The sequence below is a fragment of the Pseudomyrmex gracilis genome, unplaced genomic scaffold (assembly GCF_002006095.1).
Source record: "Pseudomyrmex gracilis isolate BER0280 unplaced genomic scaffold, ASM200609v1 scaffold_37, whole genome shotgun sequence".
Lineage (NCBI taxonomy): Eukaryota > Metazoa > Arthropoda > Insecta > Hymenoptera > Formicidae > Pseudomyrmex > Pseudomyrmex gracilis.
This window is the reverse complement of record NW_018020621.1, coordinates 888,999-916,664: the sequence shown is the minus strand read 5'-3', so window position 1 is coordinate 916,664 and position 27,666 is coordinate 888,999. Positions and strand designations below refer to the sequence as shown.

Below are 27,666 nucleotides of genomic sequence, written 5' to 3'. Positions count from 1 at the left end.
TATCGAATTACAGTTGTTCGCATCGTCACGCAAACTCACTGATCTAATCCGGCTATCTTGTAGAACGTATAAAACATAAATGTATGAAATAATCGGACGGTTCTGTTCGTTGCTAAACGAGTCGTGAAACGTTAAACAAAAACAAATTTATTGATGCTCACCGCAACGTGTGGTTGATAAGGTCTGTCTCGACTTTTCACGTCTACGCGACTGGTTGTACGTTATGTTAAATTGCGAGCTAACGAGCATCATGTTAACTATCTTTATTTCCAGCAGATGTAGAACAACGATAAAATGATGCATTCGAAACATTTATGATGCTACACCGACTACAACCGCTAGCGTGTATACATACAAGGTGTGATCAAAAAGTAAGGTGATTCTTGGAATTTCGCGCGCTCTGTACACTCTAATTTCAAAATTTTTTTGTTGTTGTTGTGTTGGTACACTCGTCACAATCATATGTTCACAGTTTTGACTATATAGCATGTGTTGTTTTTATGTGAGAGGCATAAAGGTCAGACTCGTGTTTGCGTGCTCGGCGATTTTTTGCTGTTGAAAATAATAGAGCAGAGAGTTTGTATTAATTTTTGTGTAAAAAATGGTATTAAGTGTTCAAAAACTCTTGACACGTGTGTCAGCGAAATTCGTTCCAAAACTGCTTAATTTTGATCAGAAGCAGCATCGCATGAACATCGCCCAAGACATGTTGAACGACGTCAATGACCATGACCATGTTCAGCAGACTGAGCAGATCAGTGAGCGCTTAGTGATTCTTCAATATGATTGGTTTCTACATTTAGATCCATTGAAGATCTAAAGGCAAGATTCAATCATATTAAAGAATCACCAAGCGATCACTGATCTGCTCAGTCTTCTGAACGTGGCCCATGTTCAGCAGACTGAGCAGATCAGTGAGCGCTTAGTGATTCTTCAATATGATTGGTTTCTACATTTAGATCCATTGAAGATCTAAAGGCAAGATTCAATCATATTAAAGAATCACCAAGCGATCACTGATCTGCTCAGTCTNCTGAACGTGGCCAATGATGATCCTGATCTGCTCAAAAGGGTTATAACTGGTGACGAATCATGGGTATATGAAAGGCCCATAAAAGAACGAAGATTTGCGACGATTGAGGAGATTAAGGCTGCATCGCTGGAGAAGCTCAAGGCAATACCCAAAAGTGCATTTCAGAAGTGTTTTAACGACTGGAAAAAGCGCTGGCACAAGTGCATTGTATCAGAGGGGGATTATTTTGAAGGGGATAACATAATTTTAGATAAATAAATGAATATTTTTTTATAAAAATGAAAAGTCACCTTATTTTTTGATCACACCTCGTACATACTTATACACGACAAAAAAGTTTTCTATCATACGGCCAGCAAGAAACATTTTTTAAACCTAATGAAGTTTTTTTGTTTCAATAACAAAATGTTTGATGAGGCAACAAATTTAATAGAAATTCTTGAAAACTTGGAAATCGCATTAATGTTATTTTTATAACCGACGTTTGTGGACATTCACTTTATCAGAGTTTCAAGAGCAGCCTCTACTCTCATCAGGCTGCCATTGGAACTCTGACGAAGCGAATTGGAATATTCACAAAACGTCGGTGTAAAAATAAAAATATAAAAATGTGAAAATAAAAAAATATAAGTGACACGCGGTTCCACAATCCATCTTTAGGAATTTTTGTACACCGCGAAAGAAACAAATATCAATACACCGAAAAAATTATATTCTTATAAGTAGAAGATTTTATACTTAAAAAATTTTCTTAAAGATTTTAGATGATATTCTTCTGAAATTAAGAATATATTCTTAATTTAAGAATATAGTCTTTTTTGATAGTGAGATATATATGTTTTTCTATAGAGGCTTTTTATATTCTAATCAGTATATATTCTTATCAATATTACTATTTAGAGGATTTTCCTCTTAAAATAAGAAACTCTTCTTGGCGCCTATTTTAGCATAAAATATACTTAAAGTAAGTGGGATATCTCTCCTCAAAACAAGAATGCAATTTTTTCGGTGTAGTGACTAATCTTCTTGCTGTTCCAGCAAAATTTTTTTTCGTATATAGAACTTTTTTTTTAGTGCAAGTTTATGTAAAAAAAATATTAAAAAAACCAGATGTGTAACATAAAAGCCAGTAAAATATTTTATTGGTTACTAATGTTTACAATAAATCGTTATTTAAGAAGCACGTTGTTTCAACGTCAGCGAACAAATTAACCTGAAGGTAAAAAACGAAAACGATCGCGCATCAACGGCGCCGTTCAATCAAAGTGCGCAAGCACTTCCGAGCGAGACAAACGTTTCGCGATTTCGCGAGTAGCTCGAAACTCGCTACTGCGAATCTTCAAGGGGATCGCGAAGCAACTCGTTTAGGATGCTGCGCGTTCTGTTTACACGCAAGAAATCCCTCATAATAACAGTTAATTGGCCGTGGCTGGTCCGCGGATCGTGAGAGCAGTCTAGACGTGTACGTCCGTCGGTCGAATACTCCAGTCCGTCCACGGCTGAAACTCGCAGACGCTCTCGAACTCCCTCGTTTCTTATCCGTTCCGCTACGCTGCAAACTGCGCGCGGATACATCCCCCTTGCAACTTGTTGCCAATCATGGCGTCGCACATAGCCGCGCGCAACGCGGCTACGCGGAATCGTTAGATACATGAGATCACTTTTTGTTATCGTTAACCTTATTGTTCGTTATGGTATCTTCACTTGTTGGTTTCTTGTTACAAGTGAACTATTTTATTCTCGTTGAATAAATAATGTAAAATTAATGTACGAATACACACATGAACCCATACCAATCTTTTTCGAACATATTTTCTACATAGTAAAACGTGAAGGTTGAAATTAGAAGTCAAATTAAATATTATGTAATCTCGAGACTGATCTTTATTATAGAACTTGACTTTCGCACAAATTGCCGATACTTGTAGAAGCTACGATGTAAGTTGATTTCACATGCATACATCGGTCACACATCGCTTATTTAATTAACGTCATCGTTGATTACTTATCAAGCGCCTCTGTTTTTTGCTGCCGGTGTATGCGTGTTTCGCAAGTATTTCGATATCTCCGTCATTTCCTTTCAATATATGTACATATATGTTTTATTTTTTTTTTACATGCTTTCAATTTCGTTTTTGCGGTCGGTATGAGTCATTCGAATCGAAAAAAAGACGAGCGCCCACGAATCACACAGGACTCTTCCATCTCTTTTCCATCTCCCTTTTTTTTTCTCCAGTTTGCCGCCCAATAACGAATCGGTTAACGAAAAAGTTAATGAAGATACAAAATAACCAGTCGCTCGGAATTCTATTAAAGAGCCTTTACTTCTTATCTTTGTAATGAACGGCGCGATCATCGTCGAAGGTTCCCTTCGTTTAACCGTCAGGTACGAGAAATCTGAAGAGTCATCGGCGCTCTACGGCAGATCTCTTGTCCACGGTATACAGGTGTGTATCTGTATACATATATACACATATACGTATACGTATATACATAAACGACAGAAGCCTAACGTACGTTTACGTACGACGAGCGGATGCCTAACATACCTAACGTACGTTTTGTCTGAATAAAAGAATTTCAGGATTTGATAAGGAATATGGCCTGTCTGCTTTTAATGCAGAAAAAAAGCTCATACATGTATTTTTTTCTTGATTCTGTCCTTCTCGATGTCGTTGAAAATCTCTCTCTCTCTCTCTCTCTCTCTCTCTTTCGCGAAAAAAGCACGATGATATCGTATTACACGTTCAAATCAAGCTCAACTCTCTCTCTCTCTTTTGCACACTTATAAAGATAGAAACACAAACTACTATTACTACTACTACCACTACTATTGCTACTGCTACTACTACTTTATGAAAAAATTTTGCATTGCTAAATATAGTGGCGACTACAGAGAAAACAGCATTGAATGTGTTGAGCACAAAACCGTAATATCTTTTTAGAGAAATATGGAAGTAAAAGAATTTTAATTCTTTTTCTTTTCATTGTGACATTTCCTGCAGATTTTTCACATCGAATTCTTACATCGACGAACTGAAATGCATTCCACAAAGTCAAAAAGAGTGTGACGTATACAAATGACAAACACAAAAAATGTACAAACATTATTAGGCACATTCACGGTCTCAGAATGATCTCTTTCAATCTCTTTAAAATTGTTACAGGAAAACGGGTTTTCTTCAGAATCTCTCTCACACACACACACACACACACACACGCGCGCGCGCGCATTTTAATTATATATTTAAAGAATTCATCGATTTTATTTTATTTTCTTTTATTTTAATCTTCGTTTAGTTTTTTTTTACTTTTTTATTCAAATTTATTAGTTGTTTATATATCTTCGTTTTATTTATTAGTTGTGCTTATATATCTTTGTTTTCTTTTCTTTTCTCTTATTTTAATCTTCGTTTAGTTTTTTTCTACTTTTTTATTCAAATTTATTAGTTATGTTTATATATCTTCTTCTTCTTCTTTGTTAGTTGTATATTTAAAATTCACTCATTCAGCAAATTGTGAGAGACATTGATCTTATCATTGGCGTAGGTCTTTACTTTGACACTTTACGCGCGCGCGCGTACAAGCTTTATATTAAATTTCTTATTAAATTTCTTATATTAAATTTCTTCACTCGAAAAGATAGTTATCTACAAATCTCTAACAGCCAATTTTTTCACTTCTAGATAAGTTTTCGATAACTTTATCTAGAAGATATCTTCCAAAATTGGTTCTCCTTATTGGTTCTCAGAGGAATTTATCCAGAGGATAGCTATTGAGAGGATAGCTATCGAGAGGTATAAAGAAATCGGTCGTAAAAGACAAAGTGTATCTTTTTGCATATCTTTATCCAGAAGATAGGTTCCGGAAGATATGAAGAAATCGGACCTTATATATCTCAATATCTATTATTTTTGCAAAATTCCCCTTCTCTTGATTTGTAACAATGTATAATATAATATGACCGTTTGCATTCAAGAATTGAAAAAACAAATACATACACAACAAATATATAATACATAAACAAAACATACATAAAATAAACGAAGTAAACTCTTTATTTATAAAAAAAAAAATATAGAAAATCGCATTGTTCTTAAAAAGAAAAAAAAAGTAAACAATATATAAAAAATAATATAAATATATATAAATACACACACACAAACATAAACAAATCATTTGACAAAATGAGATAATGCAGTTGACATGTCAGAAAGACAAAGAATAAAAATTAAACAGAAAATTGATAAAATAAGTTTTAGGTACTTTAATTACCGGTGAGTTTTCATCGTAGGTTTCATCGTTTAGTAACAATCTTATGAGATAGAAGGGGTTTGTCTCCATGAAGACGTTATTTTTATATCATACACACAATTTCAGGAGAAGTTACGTTAACGTTCTTTATACACAATTAAAACAAAACAAGAAATTTCGTAAAGTTCTTCTATTTTTGAAAAACACACACGAGTTGAAGTGAACACAAAACGACACACGGTTACAGATTCTCGCAATTCGATCACATGCACGTTCGATTTTTCGTTAATGTTTGTATTTTTAAGATTCTATTTTTTGAGATACCGATGTATTAAGAGCAACGTCGCAACAACAACTGATTCTAACGACTGTATTGCCTGTCTTATGTATTGCTCTTTTCTGTTTACAGATTCAAAGACCGGGTATAATCTTTGTTTTCAAGCCAAGTACAAGCAAAGTCACAAATTACGTGTATATTTCTGGTGTAATTGCACGTTAGCTTTTAACACTTCGATAAATCTATTGCATGCAAGTCAGACAAAGTTTTCATTAAAAAAAATAAAACAAAATTCGTAAGTTGTATGATGAAATAATCAACACTTACAATAACTTTTATTTCAATTTTTACATATTCTGAAATAAAGTATATAAAATATAAAAAATATATGAAATATATATATAAAAAAAAATTGTCAAACTTAAACTTTACATGAGCATATCTGGATAAGTCGGATTAGTACTTACAGACCAGCCACCAAGAAGCGGAAGACCCATAATCGACCCTCTTATTATTGTCGACAACTGTAGATTTTGGTTAGTTTATTATGAAATTAATTAGTAAAATGTTAGATAATGGTGTTAGATAATTAGACTTGCTTGGGTCTGAAAATATAGTCAGAGCCAATAACTTAGGACTGACCGGAGATAATGTCTCCTGCATGTGCAATGGTGCGTTGTCGGCCTCGTCGGTGCACGTCGACATTCTTTGATGTCGTCTTCCAAATCTTCTCTATCCGGAATGTGAAATCCGGGAAAAAAGTCTCGCTCAAAGCGTCAAGGCTTGAATTGCTCTTTCGGAGATTCGTTCCAGAAATCGTGACAAACGTGACAAACGGTTCTCTTTGTAGTTTAATGCGATGGTGGGACAAGTTACCGCCATCGATTTAGCTTTCTCTATGCAATGTGTGTTTGCAACAATATCGTTGCGATTAGTGGGTAGAGCACTGAAAAGTATGTCGAAAACTCCGGCCTGACGGACATCCCAGTCTGATCCCTATCTTTGACTAGATGTCTAGCCAACGTTAGTATCGGGTATCACAGATTGTTCAATCTTATTATATGGCACATCATTATTCGGAGGAAAACATCGGGCAAGAACGACCTGTAAACAAAAAAAAAAAACAAATTGCAATTTTAAAAAAAGATACATAACGTGTGTGTATGAATTTATTTTCGGAATGTATTTTCTCTTATAAAATACTTATAATAATTACTAACGTTTTATAGATAATTACTTAATGGGTATAATTATTAACGTTTAGTAAATTATTTTTGTTAGCTCTTTTTTTTTCTATTGCGATTCAAATGGAGTTTCGGATGCGCGTAATACACAGGAATGTGTATTATCGTAACTACAACCAGTGCACACGCACAAAGGAAAATTCGAGAGGAAAACGGCAGGAAACGAAAATCATTGAAAAACAAACTTTCGAAATCTTCAACAAAAAAAAAACGTTTTAGCTCGTCCAGGTACGAAAAATATCAGGTATATACAATAAAATAGTTCGAAACCCTCTGAAATTAGTCTCAAAGTGCTGTGGTATTTTTGCAGGTAGGTCGACCTAGACATAAATAAAAGCGAGACCAAATGATGCTTCGTACTCGCACGTGACCGTTGTTCAAAAAGCGAAGGTTCACGTGCCTGAAGATCGCGTGGTCCCGCAAGCGGAAAACCGGAACCCGCGCGCGACCGAGGCAGGTTCGACGTTATTCACTTTTCGCTGGGCAAGGATTCGCGCGCGGATGTCGGTCAACCAGTCTGATCCCGCGAATTCTACGTCCTCGCAACGCGGTCTCGCCCAGGTGGATGTTAGCAAAACCAGTTGGTTCGCTCTTCTCTCCCGACTCACCCATCTACTCCTACTACTACAGCGCGAGAAGTGCGCGAGCGTGGAGGAGGGCGCGCGCGTAAAACTGGAATTCAGCTCGCGGGCACTGCTCTGACGGATAGACAGGTATAATAATAGACGTAACGAGGAAGCCGAACCATCGAGAGTGAACACACAGAACGGTGCCGGTTCTCACTCTCTCCTTTTTCTTCCGTCTTTCATTCTCTCTCTCTCTCTCTCTTTCTCTCTCTTGCGTACTCATCTCTCTCGGTCCGGTCCCGTCAATAACGGAGACGCGGAGGATGCTCGCGAGAAAGGAACAAGACTGGTTGTTAGAAAGAAGAAGAGAGAGACGAAGAGGAACAGCGAGAGATGCCGAAGATGGTGGCGGCGGGAAGTAGGTAGGTAAGTGCCTACCTACTACGCGGAAGAAGGAGATTGGGGCAACCTGAGAGAAGGAGTAGGTACGCACGGGGCCGGTACACAACCGCGAACTGGAGACGAGAAGGCAGAGAAGCAGGTTCGGCCGGTCTAACCTGATTCTTAAAGGGAACCCCATCAGATTGGACCCACCTCCGTGGGTCCGTTTGTATTTCAAGTACCTGTACGCCCTCGCTTCGCGTCAGTGAACGATGCTTTCGGAGACGGAGGAGTCTGAGTCGAGTCGTACTAAGTAATGCAGTTGACGGTTCGCGCGATGTGTCTATCGGCGGCGAACACCTCGGCGAACACATCTTGCATCTGCCGCCGATAGATCCTAGAACGCGGTCGCAGCTGCGGCGGCAGTAAATCGAAATCGTTCAAGCAGCAACAGCTGCAACACAAAACTGCCGTTAGTGTACCGAGAGTGAATTTTCTAGAGATCCAGTGAGAGTTCGAGGTGGTTCCCTTGAAGAACATTTATAGAGACCGACCTACTTGCGAACGGAATTTAACACGGTTGTTGAACGGGTACGAAAATCAGCTTTCTTGGTTATTTGAAGGTTGTTGACAAGTTTATTTTCGTGTTTAGAGAAACATACCGTTAATAATTGACCACAGGTTAGTCTATTTCCATTATCGATAAGAGACGGATAATGAAAAAGATCTATTCACTTTTATTTATCAGATTTTAGTTTGACTTTTAGGTCGAAGAATCTTTAGGAAATAACCTTTGTAGTCCCCAAATAAGTGACTGTTTTCCGAACCATTATCGATAATTTAACAGGTCCAAAATGTTGACAAGAGTAGAAAAGTGTTAAAAAAAATTTGTGAATGCTATACAACTTATAGTTTGCATTTGAAAAAAAAATTATCAAAGAGAAAAAAATAAGAAAAACAATAGATACACATATGTATACGGCATGCTAAAAAGAAACAGATAAGATATGTTCAATGAAATGAAAACTCAAGGAGATACGACTTCAGACAATCTATGTTGTGTGAAAAAAAATAAAAAAAATAAAACAATCGCTACTTGTGCGCGCGCGAGCAAAGTGCCGTTTTGTCCTATTTGTTACTAATATAAAAAATAATATTGCTGTACACAGACTAGTTTTAAAAAATAATTTAAGTAGTATAAAAATGTTTTATAGTTAAAAATCTCTCAACCGAGAATATTATGATTTAATAAATATTATTAATTTTCTCTGAAATTTTTCTCTCTGCAGAGAGATCTTTAAAAAAAAAAAAAAATAAATAAATAACAAAACTCTTACAAGAGAGATCGAAGACTTTACGTTGAGAAAAGTGTATGAGAAACAATGAAAATAAAACACGAAACATTTGTACAAGCGTAAAGAAATAAGATGGAAGTGTGAGAGGCATTAAACGTGGGTCACCTGCGCGTCACCTGTGCGTCATCACGCAGGTAGCTCGCAGCAATTGATGAAGATGTGCCAAGGAAAGAGTGAAGCGCGCTATAAATAATATAGAGACTATTGTAAAACAGAGAAACGAACAAACAATATACATATATAAAAGATAATACTCACTCATAGGAATCGCATTAGAAATTGGTGGGAGAAGTTGTTGTTGTGCGGTACAGCCTCCGACGCATTCGGAAGAAGACGCTGATCCGATGGTCGCTTTACCGGCGCAATGGATTACTGGAGGACGTAGAGGAGAGGGAGAGAGGTAGAGTAGGTGGTAGAGGTTGCAAAGGCTAGTGGGGTGATAAGGTGATAGAGAAGGGGGAGAGGGGAGATGGGGACCAACTACAAACTACTGAGCGTCCCTCCTATGTTCTGGATCACATCTCAACGGATGATAGTGTCACCACCTTCATACCGAGGCGTACGATTTCTCGGCGAATTTGCTACGACGGGGGATTACTCTGTTAAGGACATTCTTTCTCGGAGAGAAACCCGCTGTTCTTTTACGCTGTATTTTGCGTTACGACTACTGGTACCGCGTGTATAGAACTCCGAGATTCCGGATAAGGAGTAGCTCTTCGAAGTGCGTCGCGTCCGTTCACTTGTCACCAACCTGTCTCACTACCGTTCATTAGCATTGCGCCGTCGGTCACTCCACGGTCGTTTCGTCTTCGCGCACCACTCAATATTGTCCCCGATCGAACTCGATCTTTGTGATTCGATACTCGTGTTCTGTTCGGTATTGCATATAAATCGCGCACCGGCAATCACACGATAGTACGCGCGCGGTAAACGACGCGACAACGACGTGGCCGCGTTAGCTCACAATTCACTAGGAAAACTTCACTTCTGATCGATTCAAGTGATTTGAAAATGAATTAGAACCAGATCGGACAAAGACGTGAACGTAAAAACTGTGCACCGCGCTACTCGCACGTCGCAGCAGGTGGAATTAAAACGCTCAAAGTTTGAACGGTTCGGCTGAAGAGGCAAACAGCACAAGCACAGTGCAGCAGCCTCCTTGATCACTCTCTTCTCTCCGAGATACCAGCAACATGGCCGCCGCCGGCCAGCATCCGTAGCTTTCCTGGCTCCCTTCCTTCGCGCCACACATGTACACGCGCGTCTCGCTCACTCCGTCCTCCCGCCTCCTTTTCTCTCTCTCTCTCTCTCTTTCTTTCTCTCTCTTTCTCTCTCTCTCTCTTACTTGGGCGTTTTTTTTCGAGTCGAGTCTCTCATTCCTCCCTCATGCCATTCTTCTTGTCTCTTCTTTCTTCGCTTACCTGCACACCCCCTATACCGTCCCTTCGGGACGATCGTTCGCCCCTTCAGAGTCGTTTCTTTTATTTTTCTGTCTTTCTCTCTCTTCCCTCATCCGCGCTCCAGAGTCCAGCTTCGTCACTCCTCCCACTCCCGATCGAAGGAGAAAGAGAGATCGCGATAAACTCTTCCATCGCACTTCTCTCTCCCTCCACGTGTTCTCTCGCTCACTTGCTCTCGAGCGAGGTGAAGAAAGAAAGAGAGAGATAGAGAGCAAAAGAGATAGAGAGAAGGTAAGCCGAAAGAGCGCGGAGCGCGAGGATCGCGAAACGCAACAGAGAGAGAGACGGACGTACACGATGCCGGGAGTATGAGGAGGTGGAAGGCAGAGAGACCGTCGTCACGCAGGTAGTCAACGCGAAACAAGAACGACCTCCACAAGCTGGTGAGTGTGATCGGGACAGACTTAGCCGTACGAGCCGTACGAACACAAACAGAGCATCGAGTCATCGACAAGGCTGCTCGGCCACCCGGCATTATCATGTCTCTTATAGTCATCTCTCTCTATCTCACTCTCTCTCTCTCTCTCTCTCTCTCTCTCTCTCTCTCTCTCTCTCTCTTTCTGACGTACTCTCTTCCAGAGATGCAAGCTGCTTTCTATATTAAACGTAGCTAATAAAATCAAGATAATTATTACATATAAATGTAATTCAAAGTCATNCTCTCTCTCTCTCTCTCTCTCTCTCTCTCTCTCTCTCTCTCTCTTTCTGACGTACTCTCTTCCAGCCGCCGCGCTGTCCGAGAGGGATATATTATGGAGAATCGCGAGAGGAACGGAGAGAATCGGTATACGAGAACACGTGCATTATCGCAATCCCTCCGCCCTGTTTCGCCGTATCTGCGGAGCTCTATCTTTCTCTCTTTCTCTCTCTCTCTCTCTCTCTCTCTCTCTTTCACTTTATTTTTCCTCTCTCTTCTCTTTCTTATCCTGGTTCTACCTTCGAGCTATGTCCTACTCTGCCTCGCTACCTTGAAAAGGATACACGCGGTTGAAGGTCCAAGCGGGACAGAGACAACCGCTTAGACCTACGTTATCGCCGCCCGTCTCTCCTGGCGTCCTTCTTCCACTTGAATTTATTCTCGTGGTTCCGTCTCGCTTTGCTACCTTGAGAAGGGTAGACCCCGCGGAAGAGAACCGCGGGAGGAACGAGAAGGAGGACACGCACACGTAGAGATTATCGTCGTATCCGAGCCCTGCTCCTCCACACCTCTCTCTCTCTCTCTCTCTCTCGCTCGCTCGCTCGCCTCCTCTGCCTCACGATATCGGTTTTATAACGCTCGCTCTTTATCTTGCCACCTTGAGAAGGATATCCACATACCAAACCACGCATATCCGAGAGATATCTAGTAGTAAGTAGGGACGCGCGTAAAATCGTCTCTCGGCGAGCGCACCGCGACCAAATAAGCATCGGTCGAAAGATGCCCCTCTCATCCGATGGAGAAGAGACACGTCTACAGATACTTACATATCCGCCCGTTTTATATAAATTTTTGTGCTCCGCAATATGGTTTTCTTTTTCCACGGCTTTATCGCTTTACGCTCTATGTATAAAAGAAGCCTTTTGCCCGCGCCTATCCGCCTCAGACGAATCGAAGCATCTTCCCGAGTCATCGCGAGACAGACGTGCGCGCGCGCGCGCACACACACACACACACATCCACACGTGCACGCGAGAGTCTTCTACAGTCTCCTCTCCGCATCTCCCGCGTCTCGCCGCGAACGAATGTGGCGAACGCGAAATGGACGTGAGAGAGAGAGAGAGAGAGAGAGAGAGAGAGAGAGAGAGAAAGAGAGAGATTTTTCTTTACAAAGAAGCGCGAGCTCTGTCGTATCGTCTTTCTCCTTTCTTTCCATTCGCCATTGTGGGAAGAAATATCCGCGAGAAAGATTCCGCCAACGGTAGAACGAAGACAAGAAGCGCGTGTGCGCGCACGAAACGCGTATACACACGTTTCGATTGATTCCCTCTTACGCTCAGTGCACGCGAGATGTCTAGCCACATATAACGCCGAAGCCGCTGTCGGTGGTGCGCGTCGCCACGAACGAAGATGGACTCGAGATCGAAAGAGCGAGAGATTCGAGAGAGGGCGGTGGGAGGGCGGAAGGAGGGAAGCGAAAGAGGAGGGCGTGTGCGTGAGTCCGACGACGAAAGAGAGAGAGAGAAAGAGAAAAGGAGTAAACGCACGAAGAGCGACGAGGATCACGGGCGTTGGCTGCGCGCACGAAGGGAGATTAAAAGAAGAAAAAGAAGATGGAATTAAAGGAGGAAAAAAACTTTAAAGTTGGGGAACGAGAGGGAGGGAACGACGCGGGAGAGAGAAACAGGGAGGAGGAGAAGACACGAGGAGGAAGCGGGATAAAGAGAGAGAGAGAGAGAGAGAGAGACTTCGTGAAAAATGGACACCCAGCGAGAGAGGACAGCCTCGGGCTACGTCGCACGATGCGACCCTGCTCAGGGAGGGATTCGTTCCTCGTTTGTGGGCTTCAAACGCGCCTTGTCTCGTGTAGATTCGGCCGAGAATCTACACGAGATCCTCATCATCGTGCGGCCTAGTCCGTCCGTCCTCGCCTCGGACGGAAATTTCGAAAGGGACCAGCTGAACCGAATCTTTCACAATGTGTCGGACTCTTCTCGGTAGATAAATTCTCGACGCGTTCTTTCTACAGAGAGATTTGAACTCGCGCGCGCTTTCTTTCGACGTGGGAATCGTCGTAATCGCCGCGCGCTTATGCGCGCACAGCGTGGGTGGCTGTGCGCGCATTTGTGTGGGCGAACCGAGAAAGAAGAAGAGAGAGGAGAAACACGATTTTCAAAAAAAAAAAAAAAGGGTGGGGTTCGACTTCTACGCGCGGCGGTATATGCTTGAGATATTTCTTTTCCGGACGATTTCTCGCGTCTGCCTCTCGCATTTGCATATTAGCGAAGATATTCGAGACGACTGACGAACTGTCTTTCTGTCCATCGCGTACGAATCGGACGGCGATCGACGGTCCACGCGCGACTTTCTAACACCGACCTCGTGAAAGCAGATCGAAGTCCGAACCCCACGACGAGAAAATCCCTCTCTATCCGTCGTATCTGTCGACGCGCGCGCGCGCGCGCGCGCGTAGTCGTAAAGTTCGCCTTCCGCGCCCACCTTCCTGCCGTATATCTCTCACGCCGACGGGATAAAACGCGCGCGCACCGGGCACATATTTATGCAGATCACGGAGCGTGTCGGAAAGCGCGCGAAGAAGTGCTCGTAATTCAACCGGATCCGCAAAGTTCACTTTTGGAGCGACGACGACGTGGCTTCGACACCCGTGGCTGCTCTTAACTTTTTGATTTATCACGCTTTGACCTATTGCGTAAAACGCTTTACGTAAAATTATCGCTTGGATACTTAGATATAAACAAAAAAAAAACAAAAAAAAACTACGCGATATTATCGCGTCTCCAGAGCAAATCTGGATTACGTACACGATATTGTTGACGCTCGCGTGTCATTAAATTAAAAATAAATCCGCCGTCTCGAGTTATAACGAGAGAGAGTATCATCGGCCGGGCGTTGACGTCTCTCCGAGAAGACGGTGCTACTCCCGGAGACTTCAACGCGCACGTCTCTGTTATCCGCGGAGAACAGATCCAAGTGTTGAAGTCTCCGGTCGAGATTTGGCATGGCCTTGCGCGGGCGTTCAAGTCTCTCCTCTTCTCTGGCTCGGTCTTAAACGGCGGCGCTCGTAAGCGCACATAATGGTTCTCAACCGGTTCACTCGGGATTCATTCAGAGAAACGTCAATGTGCATCTATTCACGCACGCGTTCGTATACACACACGTGTACGTATACGTACACGCGCGCGTTTTATCTATAGATGCGTCGCTACCTGTTCGCCGGAGACCGGTCAGCTCTTACCGGTTGCGTACGTCTCTCTAAAGCAAACACCGACGTGTTTACGTCTGGATATAAAAGTGCGGCGAGAGCAAACGAAAGAGGCAGCTTCGGTGTAACGACCTGAGATTGATTCCTCGGACGCGATCGACAATTTTGTATAAGAGAGAAAAAGAGAAAGAGAAAGAGAGAGAGAGAGAGAGAGAGAAGCGTTTTTATTGGTGTGCTCACTTGTACAATTTTTGTATAAAATAAAATGTGATACGTGTATAAAAATATTTATTTTTATCCTATGCTGACGCACTGTTGCACATGTGTTATTTGCTTTAGACAAAAAAGAACAAGAACGTGTAGAAAAAATATAGATAGAAGTGGCTTTACTTCTTATAAAAAAACGCTCTGGGAAAATCCACTCAAGCGTGACGTTAACAAAAACACTAATTGATATATTAAAAATAATTTTAAAAATATCAAAAATGAATATGTACAAAGTGAATACTTTTTTGCGAAAAGTAAGAATAACAAGAAAAAATAATAAAAAAAGATGCGGAATAAAAATAAAAAGATACAAGATACAAATTATATTATCATTATAAAAATATATATTAGTCGCGAAATTTTTTATTCCGCAGCCAACTTGACTCGAGCATCGAGAAATGATAATTTGAAATATCAGCTTGGCCAATCGGAAATCTCCGCTCGACTATCTAATGCTAATTAAAGACCGATGTGAAAAATAAATTTGATTTATCCCGTCGATAATTATATTCCAGCGACCGGCTCGCAAATCGCGAGCGTTTTTTATATACAACACACACACGCTTGTATCGAAACGCAAAAGAGTTCTTGAGCTCGTGAGATTGGCGGCAGGAAGCGCAGCAATGGCGCTCGTGATAACGGTATCGAAAGTGTTACGCATACGAGCAGGCCGTGAGCAGGCCGGGCTCGTATATTCGCGAGGTTATCGGTGGTTAAACGCGCGTCTCTCTCCCGACAACGTCTCTCCCGTCGCGCTCCATTCACTTTGTTGCGAACGAGTCGGATGGAAACACGCTTTTAGAGGCTCGTCCCTCTAATTTATCGCCTGCGCCACTGATCAGTTTACTGTGGAAAATTTATACTCGCGAAATATCGGCGTCTCTGGGAAGACGCGCGTTCACGCGCGACGTCGCGATATTCGCGCTCGCCACCGAAGTGGCGTTTATCGCGCGCCACGTCGTTACCGGGAGCCCTGTAACGATTACGCGCGAACCTGAAACCGGCGTGCGAGCTGGATAATAATTATCTAACGCGGTTCAATGTAAAAGTTGATCCCCTCCGAACGAGCGGGCTCGAAACTTCGCGCTCTGTCGGGCGCGCAGGTGCACAAAATTTTTCCCAACCAATTGCTGATTAACACCGTTGTCAAAAATTGTGAATGGTTAAATTGACCGATAAAAATTATAAAAATGTTGTTGTGTCTTCAAGACGGACAAGGTGCGAATAATTGCAATCGTATCGAGAACCGGCCTCGCAAAAATCGACGGCGCGAAAACGAGACACTGACAAAGCGAGTCCAAATCTGAATTACCGAATCGAGTCACGATTAATGGACGCAATTAGTCTCAGCGCGAAAACAACTCGTTGTGCCAACAAGTGGAAGGTGGATCGGCGAAATCAGGTTGTCGGGAGGATCTCGCTGAACCAGAAAAGGAACTTTCTTCGACCGATGCTGCACGCACGCACGCACGCACGCTCGCACGCACACACACACACACACACACACTCAAACACGCACATATCAGCGACGTTAACATTAATCGTATATCTTTTTTGAACGCAATACAATTACCTGGCGTAGCCGGGGTAAAAGTGGTTATTAATTTAACCACTCTTATGCAACGTCGCCGCGAGGAGCCTGTCCGTTTAACCCTTCGAACCATTAAGAGAGAAAATGGGATTCATTTAAATTTCAAAATACGTACGTGTGGGCAAAGATTTTCACCCGCTTTGATTTGTTGAGGTTGAGAATAGAAAGAACACAAACCTGAAAACGTCTAAATCTCTAAATCTTTTTTTTTTTTTTCTTTCTCGTTTCTATACGCCTTACGATACGACAAATGTCCCGTGGCGCGCATCTCGATGGCCTCGTGACCCAAGTCGGAAACCGCGCGCGCCGAGAAACGCCGCGCGGAATTCAACGTCTCGTCGATAAATCGATCACCGAGGAAATTGAGTCGCCCTTGCGTAACGGTACTTGTAAAATCGCACGGATACCCGACGGGCGTTTCTTACCATCGTCGTTCGGCCGCGCCGCTTCCATAAGTCGGCGAAATTGCTCGACGCGAGCGCGCGAGCCGTTAACTTTTCGCAAGAACGGAAAACAGTTACCCCGCTCAGACATGCGTCCGGCGTGTCTCGCGTTCCGCAGGGCGAGAGGGGAGGGAAATAACGAGGGCGTTTCATTGACTCGAGCGGGTTTAATGGTCGCAACGAGACGACGTAACCGCAATTCGCGAAAGGGTTTTTCCCGCCTTGATTTCGCTAACTGGTCGCTTCCGCGGTCCGTAATTGGCTCAATTGCTCGTCTGAAAAAAAAAAAAAAAGAGACGCGATGTTTCAGAGAGATTCGCGCGCAAAAAGTGTTCTTTTCAACCGATGAAATCGCGCCGCGTTGTCTTGAAAATGCAAGTTTTCAGGTTTATCGCAAAGTATTTGACACGCGTGAATGTAAATCGTGAAAATTAATTTTCAATTTTAACCACAAGAGCTTTGGCAATTAACATTACTTGTAAAATATTAAAAATAAAATACGTGCAAATTTATATTGTCTTTTGAATGTAATGTTTCTTTTATTTTCTTGCACACGCACGCTGTTTAATATATTATTATAATAAAAAAATAATACAAAATACATAAAATGTGCGCCACGCTGCAAAAAACACTTTTGCAAATTAAATAATTTCGCAAAGATAATCGTTTCATAAACATGACACCGCGCATTAACTTCCTGAAAGATTTCACAAAGTATTCGAACGCGAGATAATCGAGCGAATCCACGGATGTAAGACGCGAAACGATCGAACGATAAAGTGTCATTCCGTTAACGACTTAACTCGATAACTCCGACTGAATTAAAACTTTGTTTACTCGTCGCGCTGCCACGAGGGGTGGGGGAGGGGGAGGAGGGAGAGAGGGAAGGTGGGAGAGAGGGAGGGATTATCATGCATAATTTAAACGAGCTTCTTTCCATCCGGCGCGATACACGTCGGTTATTAACTTCCCGTCGAATGTGACGCCTATACATAACTTGGAGCGTAATTACCGTTCCGAAGTTAATGGATAAGCATGAAAGCGTTTACCGTGTACTTGCGTACACGACAACGATCGTCTTTGGGATTGAGAATCGCGTCTATTGGGGAAGAGAGACCGTGGCGAATTCCTAAAACTCTCTCGTAAAAGGGGCGGCACGACTTTATCTTCCTGATATGCGCGACCCAAAAGAAAGAGAAGCCAAACGATTTGACCAATCCCCGCTCGCGGTAACACGACACTGGGGCGCTGTGAATATTCGTGTGTTGGTACAAGCTACACACGGAGATTCGTGAAACACTCGACCGAACCGTCGTGGGTCCGAAACGGCCATTGGAGGGTCTGCCATCAAGAATCTACGCAGCAGCAGCAGCAGAAAGAGAGAGAGAGAGAGAGAGAGAGAGAGAGAGAGAGAGAGAGAGAAAGAAAGAGTTTGGAGATTTGTAGTTCTGTCCTGGGAATTTTCTAACGCTATGAATAATTTCTCAGCGTAGGAAAATAAATGCTTATAGCTGCGATTAACTGAAACATTTCAAAGGGTTCCTTTTTGTTTGATTATTTCTGAATTGTGTGTATTAAAAATTACTTTTATTTTAAATTTATACTAAAAGCAAGTACTCACACATATGTTTCACGCACGCGATCTCGTCTGAACACGATGTCAGAGTAAATAATTATGTATGTAAGGTGTACTTGAGCAAACACTCGAGAAATCGACGCTTATTAATCACAGTCGTTCGTTCGTTTGCTTTACTCGACAGTCATCGTTTATCCGTCGTTAGTAGGTGTCACTGTTTCAACTTCGGAATGTTAAAACTTCACGTAGATGTTTTTAATTCACGGTTACTCCACACGCGTTACACCGTACACACACACACACACACACATACTTATGTATTATTTGAGTATGTTTTATCGATGTAAAATTATGCGCGAAAGAAGGAAAAAAAAACGATACACGTGGCAGTCATTTATTTCTCGATCGTTGATAAGTTTCGGCTTGGAGGATTTTCACACGATTAGACACGCTCTTCGTTGGAAGAAGTCTCTCTCTTGGAAAGAGAGAGAGAGAGACGATGCGAGACGCGAACTGCGTGATTCCATCATCGCGCAGTTTGATACGTGGTCATTAGAGATCTGTTAAGGTGTCGTCGTTTAGCGATCCTTTATTATGCATAGCTCTATTACGAGATAGAAGAAGGAAGAAGAAGAAGGATGAGATTGGCGCGCGGCCGCTTAGCAATCGCGCGTATCTCCCATCAGCTTTACATATTTACTATATATTGTCCAACGATGCGCGCGGATAAGCGGCTAAGATGTAATTTATCATTAGGCGTTACGCAATTAACGTTGATTGCGCATCTCCCGCGTGAGTATAAGCGCCTGGAAAAACTCCGGGCGCACGCACAATCTCCGGAGAGTCTCCGCGCGAGGAAGGTATATTAATTACTTCGCGATTACATAATAATGCGACAGAACGCCGCGCAGATCGGGCGGTAATTAAGAAAGCGCGGAGTAAAAAGCGCCTATCTTACGTGCGTGAGCTGTAATTGCGCGCGGGGACACACACGAGAAGAGAGCGCGCGGCAAAATCCAAGCCGAAATGTGCATTACGTTCTTAAATAATATACCTATTCGTGCGTTGCATCAAGATCGTTGAATGTATTCCAACGCGATCGCGTTACCTCTCCGTGACTCGAAGAAAACTCGAAATTTAAATGGTCGTTTACGCGCCATTTTGTTTATTTTCTTTTCTTTTGTAGGATGTTTTTGCACGCTTCTTTTCAAGTCTTTTGTCGTTAAAAAAATAGTGCAAATTTTCCGTCTATTTAGTTTGCATTTTTTTCCCGACGCGATTTGTCAGAAAACAATATTTTTCACTTATTTTTACTTGCACCGAAAAAATTACATTCTTGCACCGAAAAAATTGTATTCTTGTTTTGAGGATATCCCACTTACTTTAAGTATATTTTATACTAAAATAGGCGCCAAGAAGAGTTTCTTATTTTAAGAGGAAAATCCTCTAAATAGTAATATTGATAAGAATATATACTGATTAGAATATAAAAAGCCTCTATATATAGAAAAACATATATATCTCACTATCGAAAAAGACTATATTCTTAAATTAAGAATATATTCTTAAATTATTCTTAAAGAATATATTTTTAATTTCAGAAGAATATCATCTAAAATCTTTAAGAAGATTTTTTAAGTATAAAATCTTCTACTTACGAGAATATAATTTTTTCGGTGTGTAAGTAGAAGATTTTATACTTAAAAAATCTTCTTAAAGATTTTAGATGATATTCTTCTGAAATTAAGAATATATTCTTTATTTAAGAATATAGTCTTTTTCGATAGTGAGATATATATGTTTTTCTATAGAGGCTTTTTATATTCTAATCAGTATATATTCTTATCAAAATTACTATTTAGAGAATTTTCCTCTTAAAATAAGAAACTCTTCTTGGCGCCTATTTTAGTGTAAAACATACTTAAAGTAAGTGGGATATCCTCAAAACAAGAATACAATTTTTTCGGCGTGTGCTTTCAGCCATCGCAGGAAAAAAAGAGAAGGAGACGTTTGTTAGAGCAAAATGACTTAGGTAAAGTCGACCCGACTATATATATTATATATAGCCATTCTACCGGTGTGCATCTCTTCTCGTTCGGAAAAAAAGCTACCTGAACCGAGCAGTAATATTTGTCTCGGATAAGCCTCTTATATGAGTGTGCGCATATGTACACGTTCACATATAGACAGATCGAAGCACGTACACACACACACACACACACACACACCCGCGCGTATCGAACTGAAAAGGTGGATGTTAAATAGCGTCCACCGGTGGTGTCCGAGGTGTTCTATAGAAAATGCTGAAAAATACACCTGCTAAGGTGTACCTCAAGGTGAACATTTTCGCTTGGAGAAAATTCGCTGAGACATAAAAATAGAAACCTATAACCATCGAGAAACTACAAAGATCACCGTAGTCTTGTAGGACACAGTTTTTCTTTCTTCTGGATATTTCCCCACTGTAATTTACAATATTCAAAATAGTTTCTTAAACATCTTATCCATAAGGATAATCTTATCCTCTTATCTTCTTTCTCGAAAATAAAAAATCAATTATCTCGAAAAAGATTATCTCTTTTTCTTTTTTTTGAAAAAATGCGTGAAGGAGAAAACTTATACCTGTTGCTACACGGCTAGCAAGAAGAATTTGATAAGCCTAGTAGTGTGCGTACATTTGGTACTTTGCTAGAAAAATGTTGGTGAAACAAAAAATTCATCAAGCTTAGCAATTTTTTTTTGCTCGCCATACAATAGCGAAACTTTTTTTTTTCCGTGCATGTAACAATTATTTTCTACAACGAGTGCGTTACATAAAGTCAAGTATTTGTAATTCGCCATCGGAAGGAGATGTGTCGCAACACACATTTTCATACGTCAATTATTCCCGACCGACCTTACACCGCGTCGTACATTTATTTTATGACAAATTTTTCCGACGAGTTTTCAACGCGCGCGCGCGATGACGGAATTAAAATTAGACGCGATTTGCGCGATAAGAGGAATATAGCGAGTCCTGTTGCGCAATAGTGAATTTGCATTCGCGGCGGTGAGCTATTACGTAAGCTCTTATACATATTAGCGTGTAGCGTAGGCAGTCGTTGAAATATGGGAATATGTAATTATGTGTATCATAATTATAGCGAAAATCGGAATCGTTGACGTCGTGTGCGATACCGTGCTATCAGCGCGGCCGGATCATTCATCAACGTCACGACTGATTCGCGAACGTACTGCTCTCTCGGAAACGACGAATAATCCTACCGTTTAACGTGATATCGCAAATGTCGCTATGATTTCCAATGGTTCCGCGATATCGGCCGCACGCACGCCCGCGCGATAAGCTCATGCTTCGGTAATTTTCTAGAAAGTTTCTTGTCGATACACGCCGTTTCTTAATGCGTCAAATTAATTATATCCACAATTAACCCCTTAACCGCTCCGAATAGCTCGAATCGGCACGCGGGTTTGCATACTGATCGGCAAAGACAGATTCGAATCGGTCGTCGTACAAAAATTCGCTTCCCCTGCGAAAAAAAAGTAGATCAATCGATTTTGCAAGCGGCTCAATCGCGCGATTTCACAAAAGCAATGGAAGATCTCTGAATGTTGATGACATTTATTTATTCAAGAAAAAGGAAAGTAGGACTTTGAAAGCCGTATTTTAACGTGTAAATTACACATAAAAAATTTAAGGTAAATAATAATAATAATAATAGTTGATAGTCAAGAAGTGATCTCAGGTTCAGAATTAAAACAATCGAGTTGATGTCCCAAGGAGAGGCGTTACTGAACAGTTTGCCAGGTGCTTTTGCAGAAGAATTGTATTTAAAAGTTTTACATACCTGAGGTCACTTCTTGACTATCAACTAGTATTATTATTATTTATATTATTATTATTATTATTATTATTATTATTATTATTATTATTATAATATCAACTTGATTGTTTAAAGAATAATTCCAAAAGTCATAGAAGATTCTCTGCATCTTATATTTATACACGAAAAAAAAAATGATGTTGAATCAACAGTATCAGTTTAATTGAAATATATCCTGTTGATGCAACATCAATATATTATTGCACTACACACGACAGATAGTTGCTTTAAGAATCTAGACATTAAATTAAAATCGCATATGCAATTGAATGAACTATTTATTTTTGTGGCAGCCCGTGACGTCAACTTTAATTAAAGCAACTCCATTTTTTTTTCTGTGTATTTAATTTAGTTTAAAATTAATAGAGCTATATAATTGTTTGCATTTTACGCAGGACGAAGATTGCTTTATTATTTATATACATATATATACCGTAGGCATGATAAGTCATATTCTAATATTGCGAGAAACTTACCTCCGGCCTTTGGCCGAATTAGAAAGACGACGGAAATGCGGAAGATCCTGGTTTGACTCCTGGCGTCTTTTTTGCAATGAGATTTTTGAAATTTCATTAAAGAGTTAAATCGGTAATTCACATATACGTGATGCAAAATAGCATCCTATATTTTTAAAAAATGTTATTCAATTCGAATTTTCTATTAATTTACATTAAAAATATAATTCGCACATCCAGCGTATAGCTTTCAAAATCTCATTGAGCTTCTTATACTTAATAGAACCGTGTATTTGTTTGTTCAATATTTGTCGCTCTGCAACTCTTAATTTTATCCGGCATCATTATGCAAATTAAATGGTTGCGTTTTAAACGGTAGCACTTTCAACGTTGCATTAACAGACTGATATAAATAGAACGGCACGAATTAGCCGTATAGAGTGAAAAAAAAATAAAGATTTATAGCACAAGAGATTTTTTTAACTCGATGAGTTGGTTCGGCAATTTTTACACGAAAGAAAACCGCTAATGAAGCGTTAAATAAACGCCGCGCGCTTATACGGACACAAGAAATAGTACTTGGCAATTAGCAAAATAATGCAATAAACAACGTTGTGTATTTAAAATGTGTTCTATTCCGCCATTATTCACATACGGTTATTAAATATATCATCATAATAAATGTGTGTAAGATCATAATTGTGTGAAAACTGTAAAATTTATCGGATTTTAGCGCGTGTTATTAGGAGAATAAAATTTTATTACGTACAAAAATTTGTAATAAATATCCTAGAATAAAAATTGGAAAACAAAAAAATCTAATATCTAATCTTTTCCGCTTGGCGAGAACCAGTTTACTCCATTGATCTCTTCTTCGCAGATTTAGCGTAAAAATCGTTAATCATCGGCGATGCGTAAGATATTTAATAGTAAACGCGACTACGGTTGTGCAACAGAGAATCGGCTAGGCAGCTCCGTTCCGGTCGAAAACCGTATCATTAAGTTCAATTTCACGCGGCGAGCGCGAACCGCAATACAGACTTCCTACCTAAAGCGCGGCGCGCTCTGTCTTTCTCGCGCCCAGGTAAGTCGCGCTCGTAAATCTGTTGCACAGTTACAGAAAATGATATCTCGCATCTAGACAAGATCTGAACGCATAACGCGCCATAGACCAGGTAGCCGATCGAGTCGACCTGGCTGTGAAGAACCGAGTGATTCTTTGAAAGAGAAAAAGAGAAGATCACACACAGAGCGATGGGTTAAGGGATGATGTAAAGAAAATAAAATTATAATAGCGCGCGCGTTTGCAACGTGTCGGTCGCCGGGACGCAAAAAGGCGCGGCCGAACCGACGAACTCGGGACAACATAGGCGTTTCCCTATCAGCAAACTCTCCCTCCCGAGTCGACGCGACGTGACAGCTTTGTGGGCGCCTTTTGCGTTATTAATTACGATCAGGCATGCGAGACGATTCGCATACGCCGCCTGTATCGGCGAAACGGACTGCCGATCATAATTATTCGACCAATCGCGATCGCGAAGCCGTCATGTGTGTTCGCGCACACCATCGCGAACCGCGTTGGGGATGTGTGCGCGCACCCCGGCGTCGAATCGCGATTTATGAATAGTCGAATGCGACCGGTGTAAACAGGTGTTCCCGTTAACTCGCGCGCTTATTCAGACAGAAATAAAAAAAAAAAAAAAAAGAAAAAACCCCGCTCGGAGTATTTCAAGCGTTATCGCGTCTGGTGCGATAATTTCGCTGATCTCTCTGGACGCACATGTCTCGCTTTATCGTATTCTTCCTTCAGCTTCGTCGAATTCCGGCAGTTATAATACGAAACTTCGCGATTAGCATATGCAAATTTCGCGTTCAACATATTCGTTATCGGCTTTATTATCGGCGGGACATTTTTTTGAGGGATATCTTTTTCTATTTTTTTTTTTTTTTTTTTTTTTTTTTTTTTTTTTCATTGTGTCTAGTACGACGTACATAGACTGAAGGTATAAAATAAAACACGCGGGGACCGCGATTGATACACGCAGCCTCGTGTCGCTGGAAATCTGTCGAAGTTATTTATGCAAACGATGCGTCACGCGCGCGCCGGTCCGGCGAGCACGCTGATAACAACATTCTACAAATTTTCATTAGCGGCGTGCCCGCGGGACTTCGCGCCCCGCGGGCAGCGCGAGAGCTTGATTTATAGAAGCGCCGTTGATTTCGCGGTTTAATGTGCTTTATGAAGTCAACGTTTATTTACGCATTACAGAACGCGCGTCGGCCGATGGTCGCGAGAGACTCCCGCGACGAACCGGTCCGAGAGATAAAGGACTGATAAACGAGATGACGGTCGATCTTCGTCCCGCGCGAAAAATCCCGAGACTTTTCCGCAATGTACGATCGTTGCAGAGGCGATCGCGCCGCGCTAATTGCCGACAGAATAAAAAAAAAAATCAAAGCGAGATTAAAAAGAAGCGCTGTGAATTATAGCGATCGGAGCGGCGTGCGAGCTAATCTGAATATCAATGGCGGAAGAAGATCATGCCTCTTCTGCGTGAGACATCGGACAAGGCGCGCGCGCGCGCGTTATCTATCGGTGAACGTCACTTTGCAATGCGCTCGGTGGTCGCGCTCCGCTATCTCGTCCGAAAAATCGTGCGCGCCCGATCGCGCACCGTAACTTCTCATACGACGCAAAACATCCGAATGGAAAAGATGAATGGCAAAGAAAAAAAAAAAAAAGACGAATACACAAGCGCCGCGTTCTCGTCGAGCTAATCTCAACGTCAACTCAACGAATCTCTCGCTTCCGGAGCTAAAACATACGAATCACGCGGCGTGAAAGTGTAGATTTCCGGCTTGTGTCGTCGGAGATCGTCTGTCGGATTAGAGCTCATAATAGCGGTGCTTATAAGCGCGCGATAAGGTGAGTCCCGCATGCGCCAGATGAGCGCCGAGAGTTGTCAATTGTGAAAAGCGGTTATGTCATTAACATCCTCACCGTGACGTTAATAAGCGCTGGTTTCGCGAAAATAAATGAATTTAACATGTGAGGTAATGATACACGATGATATGAGAAATTATTTTCTCCATATGTGATATCGGTAAGTAGATTCGCGCTGCGGAGAAGGCGCGACGCGCGCGCCTAAGGGAAATGTCCTTTAAAACTCATTACCCCGGTAAGTATTGCCGACCGGCTCGCGCTGCCTCGCGTTATAATCCGCTCACGTACATCTATTTAGCGAACGAATAAATCGCCGGAACACGCACGCGGCTAGACAGCGTCGTCGATATATACCTGATTTCGTCTCGTGATCATTTTATTGCGAGAGGCGAATTATACACAGAACCGTGTGCGCGCGCACGAGTAAAAGTAAAACGGCGCCGCGCGTCTGTATATCGCAATGGAGAAACTAATACGACGGCTCGCGTATTAACGGCCATTAATATTTATTATACAGTATATGCGCGCGATCGTGGCTCCGCAGTATACTCACGTATTACCGCGCGTTTGATATATTACACCGCTCGGATATTACACACGATTGATCGTCGTTCGTTTTGTCGACGAAACGTCTTCCGTTTTTCCCGGAAAAATTAGGATAACTACTCGGGATTTGGCTCGCGGGATCTGAGCGCGGAAGAAATAGAAGGAGAATAATTTGCGCGCAAATCACTTTGTCACGCGCGACTTTTTTTGTTTTTATATCATTCTTGCGACCGTTATTTATTTAATAACGTTTCTTTCTCAATAGTTTACGTAATAGTTTAAGTAAATTAATACTCTATAAAGTGTTATATTGGAAGAAAGAAAGTTTAGAATTTTTTTTTTATGAGTCGTAATCTCATCCACACATGGCCACTCGTCCCTATACAAAAAATGCAAGAGGTTTTTAATTTTTTGGATTAATTTGAGATGCTAGCACAACACAGGCGCGCGCTACGCTATTGTTATTTTTATTTTAACGTGTAGTGTCAGTGAACACAACATGTCACCGCGATGACAGCTAGTATATACGTCTTACAAACTATATAATATACATATGAAAAATGTCGGAAATAACGCATGAAAATCGCACTCGAAAAATAGTGAGAGGGAATAAGAGTGGAAAAAACAACACGTGACACTTTATTTTAGTCACGTTTTTAAAGACACGTGCGACGAAATCGGACTCGAACGGCGCGAGGCACTACTACGTGCCTCTCTTGATTCGTACGACATGAATCGAGAAACGCAATCCGAGAAACGTCCAATCAACGTCGAGATAAAAGTGGCAACAATCAATATCGAGAGAATCGATTGTGATTATTTACACGCACTGTTTCTAGTAGGATAAAGAACAAAGGTTTTGTATTTGTAATTGTTTTTTATAATAAAAGACAGTGTGAAATGTTTATTGGTGTAGTTTATTTGTCCTTAACATAAATATACTATTTGATAAATTAGATTTCCGATGAATGCATATCGGAGTTCTATATATACACATTTTAGCGGTTTTCTTGAGAAGTTCTGAGATACCGACCACCCGTACGAGAACCGTTCAAGCACGAGGCGCAATCTGTCGATGGAACTGTTATGAAATCTATCACCGTCGCGAAAAAGAGAGAGAGAGAGAGAGGAGAGAAAGAGAGAGAGAGAGACAGATATCGAATTGCCGCTCGACGCGAGCATAAATTTCGAAGCAACGTGCACATCGAGCGCGCGCACATTGCACGCTTGTATTTCTCGTCGCCGGGAGTGAGCGCGTCTTCTCTTACGACGCGCGGTGTTCACCGCAGGCTAACATTATCGTATCGGCGTATCATTCTCGTCTCGCGAATCTGCAATGCAAAATTCGAACGAGTCGCGTGTATCTCGTCGCGTATCTACTCGCGCGCCCGTCGTATCGGTCGCGGATGCGTGCCGTCACAGGGGTCGAGTGAGATAAAGAGCGCGCGCGATGGATTTAACGGACCGCGACGTACGTGTGCGCGCACATACGTACGTACCACGCGCGTACGTCACTCGTCGTTCGCGTCGGAT

The 27,666-nt window shown here is 41.6% G+C and overlaps 1 protein-coding gene across 1 annotated transcript in view; it reads right to left on the bottom strand.

Annotated features, from left to right (window-relative positions):
• LOC109852831 overlaps positions 1-10,285 on the bottom strand; it is a 104,016-nt gene extending 93,731 nt beyond the window's left edge. The window contains exons 1-2 of the mRNA XM_020424356.1: positions 9,369-10,285; positions 6,207-6,668 (exon numbers count right to left, since the gene is read on the bottom strand). Coding sequence (XP_020279945.1) covers positions 6,207-6,269 — 63 coding nt within the window. The 5' untranslated portion in view covers positions 6,270-6,668; positions 9,369-10,285. The remainder of the gene's footprint in view (positions 1-6,206; positions 6,669-9,368) is intronic.
• Positions 10,286-27,666: the final 17,381 nt, after the last annotated feature.